The following is a 4,690-nucleotide window of genomic DNA, read 5'->3' as shown; positions in this document are numbered from 1 at the left end:
AACAGCGAGTGCGTGGGTAGTATGAGTAAAGAAAGTTGACAAGCTGACCCGGTACAGAACACTAAAAGGAGTCCTTCAAAAAGATTTGTTTGTTCATTTTCGCCCATCAGTTTTACAGTGCAGCTCTCCTTCTTTACAGCCATGAAGTCCAGCTTTAACAAGAGTAAATGTAAATGGCCTTTTCTAAAGCACTTTTCTAGTCTTAACGACTACTCAAAGCGCTTTTACATAGTACAAGAACCATTCACCATTCACACACATTCATCCACTGTGACCGAGGCTGTCATACAAGGTGCCACCTGCTCATCAGATAAACACTCACACACACTTCGTTGCGCAAGAGGCTTACATATACTTTTACGACTTGCCTTTAAGACTGCAGAAATTACTCTACCTCCAACAGGATGTATGTTAAGTACTTCTGAATAAATTAGATGATGAAAGCATAGACTCACGGTTGTATGCATTCAGTGCATATTTACACTGTCCTTGGCCCACAGTATTTTTTGCCACACACACGTAAGTCCCAATGTTTCCGTCTGTATGGTTCTTTATTAACAGCTCCCCAGTCTGTGGGTCTTAACGGAAGAAGAAAGCACTCAGTACAAGATTTTTATACAAATACAGCATCATTAAAGTATTTTAGAAAAGCCATTTTGTCTGTCAATTTCCATCTTCACCTTGGGTTGCAGTGGCTGGTATTGCACCTCCGCTTTCTCTGCTCCACGTGTAACTGACAGGAGTGGATCCGTGAGAAGATTTACAGCGGAGGGAGACTGGGCCACCTTTCTCCTCTCCGCCTTCAACCCAACACTTTGGCGATGATGGAGGAACTAGGGACATAAAATAAATAATCAGTATCAATGCTTTAGTTCGTCATGGGAGGGTTTGAGGTGTGAACGACAAGAACAATCCAAGGAATGGCTACAGTGGTTGGTGTTTTAAGCCCCTAACATGACCTTCCAGGCAGCGCTGCCTGGAAGGCACTAGGATTAGGCAATGGTTAGGGTCAGCCTTGAAGTCAACAGTCGCAGTGCTGCCTGAAAATTGACATTGGGGGCTTAGAACACAATCGAGCACAACGGTCACACAGAAACATGGAAGGAAAGCGCCTTTACATACTATGTGAGTGAGAGTTTGGTGTTAGGAAAATAGAAGAATGAGAGGGCTGAAAAAAGTTAACAGGTAAAACCGGTAAAAAAAAAGATCCTCCCTTACCCATCACCACCAGAGTGATTTTTCTCATGTCAACACCCGGTGCCTTCTTGACTTTGCACTGGTAGGTGGCTGTGTCTGAGGGCTTCACATCAGAGAGTGAGACAGAAGCGTCTCCCAACTTGGGATCCGCAATGAACTTGAGCCTTTGGGAGATGGCCGGGTCGGAGTAGTAGTGTATCTGGCCTCCTGTATATGATAAGATCTGAGATGCAAAAATTGGCTTGAGTGAGGACACTTTCTAAAAGCAGGTTTTCCAACCAACGGCGCCCAAATGGAAAACATGTTGTATGAACACACACTTTGCCCAACCGCCCAGACAGGTTTTTCTCTCTGTCCTCACAAGCTCTCCTACCAGATGGTCTTTCTGTGTCATGTCTGGGCTGACGTTGTACCACTCAATGTCCAGCTCTCCTGTGTCTTCGGAGCCGGGGGTGTAGGTGCATCCCAGTTGCACTGTCTCCCCCTGAGCCTTTTGAATGGTCTGTGGCCCCGAGGACGTCACCACCATCGCCTCCGTCACATCTAATGGATTTAGAAGAATTCTAGTCTCATTTTTCCCATTTATAATGTACACTTCTTTCTTTCTTTATCCAATTTTCATAATCATAAACACCCAGGCCAAAAGACAAACAGAAAAAAGGATAATCTCGCTTAAATGCATTAATATTTCTTTTTTTTTTCATAACTTAATGGCTTTCAAGCTCTGGGCCTGTGTGCTCATAAACAGTCTCAGAGTGGAATAGGTACTGATCTGAGACTAATTGCCCTCTCAAGTCAAACTGTGGAGGGTTTGAAGCTGGAATAGAAGTAAAAGTGCTATTTTTTTGTTAAAATGTTATGGTTTTGTTTTAAACTCTTGAGGCTCAGTCGCTGTCAGTAACATATGGGTATAAATGATGATTTAAACTGAATGGATGGAACATGGCCATGGCCATTTTCCATGGCCAACATGGAAAATGTCGCAGGGGCAGTTAAACGCTGTTTCTGGGTTGACACACACCCTGCTGACTCACTGTCTGTGGCCACAGATTTTAATTATTGCTGATAGCTTGACGTTTATAAAAAGAACTGCCAATGTTTATTGTTGTTACGCAGCAACGCCTTTTTCAAATTCACTTTGGTTATGTTATCTTCTCCAGATAGCTTCTCAGATATCTGGAGAAAAGTCTCTTTCACCCTTTACCCCCGTCTAGGTGATAAACCTTCTCTATCTTTCTGAGTGGACCAGGTTGAACAACAAATTAGCTTCTCTCCGGACACCACTAAAAATCCACTGTGGCTCTCTGAAAGCACTTCAATGCCACTGCAGCAAAACAAACTATGTCAGAGGTATTTGTGAAAGCATGTAAATGGCAGATGTGTGAAAGGGTGTCTGAAAAAATTCTGAAATTAGTCAGTCAAATGTTTACACTGCAAAAGACCCCTTTGGCAAAATTCTCTTTGGAAGACGTGTTTACAATGTGGAGAGGCAGCTAAGCTAAGTTGCCAGTGAGCGAATGCAGACAGTCATTAAGCTTGACAGAAAGAGCTTCAAATATTCAAATGCTATACACCTCCTTTAGGGTCAAGACATGATGAGAGTTTGCATGTGTTTTACATGTGTACACTTTCACTCTGCTGCATGCATTTGATTTAATGTGTTGTAAATATTGTTTCACTTATGAAGTTATACAGACTGGATTGAAGCCCAGGAGTCATTTCTCAACTGGGGACAATAAAGTATGTCAGTGTCAGTTTGGCCCTTCACAACAGGAGCACAAATAGAAAAAAAAGAAGCTATCGATGTTTTGCCGGGTACCTGTCAACCACCCACATTATACGTATACGGTTCATTGATTATGTGCAATGCATTTCACCCAGTGGTATTATTATTGCGTCATCAGCTGAGAGCATGTCACACTGGCCGGTGTATTGTGTGAGTCACAGATCACACAGACAATACATCAGTTTCTGCCAATGATCATATATTCTGTGCTCTCTATGGTCAGAATATTTCAGATTTCTTGTACAAAAAGAGCACTTTAAGAGTTAGGGTTAGGGATATGGGTTAGTGGTGGTATTTGCTTTGGCCTCCCTTATCTAAAACCTAAAACACATTCCTGAGGTACCATGTTAGACTCACCTGTCTTCAGCCAAATTGCAAGCAGAAACAGCACGGCCATGTTAAGCCTCACACTTGTGGCTACAGGCTCCATTCTAACCCTGAATGCAACATGAAGGGAAGAATTATTCAGAGAATTTAATTCCAGTGACTGTCTGTCTGTCTACTACCCTTTGTCTCTTATTTAATTTAATTTAATTAAATGAAAGTGGAATAGCTCTACTGTACGGCTGTCATCCACTTCTCTAACCCATTTGTTTATCTTAAATCTACCTTGGAGAGGAAGTATTACGGCTCTTGAAGTGAATGTGAATACCAATGTAAAACAAGCAGAGCTAAGATCAACTGTTTTATTCCGAAGTACACGCTACCTAGAAGAAAAAATAAAGTAGCTCTGACATACCTAAGTGGAGGTATAATCCAAAGTAAAAGTGTGTCCTTGGAGGCCCAGCGGTGCTCCAGTTCTGGTGGAGCAGGCTTATTTAGTTCTCAGGTGAAACTCAGTAGCAGATATGTATGGCCACACCCTCTCTGTCCATAGTGCGTGTGTTGACCACTCCCAGGAACATTCACATTTTTAAATCTCTATTTATTAAATCTTCTGAAAATTGTTTTTTATCTTTAGAGGGGTTTTGGGGTTGGGGATGTGTTAATTTGTTTAACAGAATAAAAAAAATCAAGAACTATAATTCAGAAAAAGAACCTGGTCAGTCGTATTGTCGTACGGTGTTTGTTTTTCCAGTCACAGGGTTATGGTAGATTGATGATTACCTGCCGTGGCGTTCAACAGGTGTGTCAAATGTTGCTGCACTGCATTTTTCTACTGGTAAACATACTGTATCTGACACCTGTCACTACATAATCATGCATATTATAACTTCCTGTGTGCAATTGTTCCTTAACAGTAGAATTATAATAATAATAGGATTTTTGTATGATGTAATATAGTTTAGATATGGAGAAATTGTTATTTTTAAAATAATGTTTTTTTTCTGTATGTAATTATAATAATACCTTTGTTCACTTTTTTATTACTCCTCAGTGGGGAAATTACAATTCACACATTACACACATGCCTGAAATACAAACACATGTTCAGGTCCTACACACGCACAAATGGAGAGTTAGCGGCTGCTGGACAGGCACCTTGGGTGGTTGGGTTGGGGGGGGGGGGGTTGATGCCTTGCTCAAGAGCACAATGTCAGTGCCCAGTAGGCGAACTGGCATCTTTCCGGCTACCATTCCACACTCCATACTCCGACTCCCGATGGACTGAGCTACTGTGAGTTACTGTGATGGTTTGGCATTTATGTCTGTTTTCCGGTGTTTATGTTTTGGACTGGTTCTGTCCTGCCTTGCTTTTTTTGTAGC

The 4,690-nt window shown here is 41.8% G+C and overlaps 1 protein-coding gene across 4 annotated transcripts in view; it reads right to left on the bottom strand.

Annotated features, from left to right (window-relative positions):
- Nucleotides 1–3,905, bottom strand: part of vsig8b (V-set and immunoglobulin domain containing 8b) — a 6,440-nt gene extending 2,535 nt beyond the window's left edge. Inside the window, exons 1-6 of one of the 4 annotated variants that reach the window (XM_032517346.1) lie at nt 3,723–3,905; nt 3,341–3,420; nt 1,571–1,740; nt 1,219–1,420; nt 681–833; nt 456–578 (exon numbers count right to left, since the gene is read on the bottom strand). In XM_032517346.1, coding sequence (XP_032373237.1) covers nt 456–578; nt 681–833; nt 1,219–1,420; nt 1,571–1,740; nt 3,341–3,413 — 721 coding nt within the window. In that variant the 5' untranslated portion in view covers nt 3,414–3,420; nt 3,723–3,905. Of the gene's footprint in view, nt 1–455; nt 579–680; nt 834–1,218; nt 1,421–1,570; nt 1,745–3,340; nt 3,437–3,722 lie in introns of all 4 variants that reach the window. The other 3 variants (XM_032517347.1, XM_032517348.1, XM_032517349.1) reach the window with 3 other exon arrangements.
- Between the last annotated feature and the right edge of the window lie 785 nt (nt 3,906–4,690).

This window comes from Etheostoma spectabile, chromosome 5 (genome assembly GCF_008692095.1).
Source record: "Etheostoma spectabile isolate EspeVRDwgs_2016 chromosome 5, UIUC_Espe_1.0, whole genome shotgun sequence".
Taxonomy (NCBI): domain Eukaryota; kingdom Metazoa; phylum Chordata; class Actinopteri; order Perciformes; family Percidae; genus Etheostoma; species Etheostoma spectabile.
This window is presented reverse-complemented; position numbering and strand designations above follow the sequence as displayed.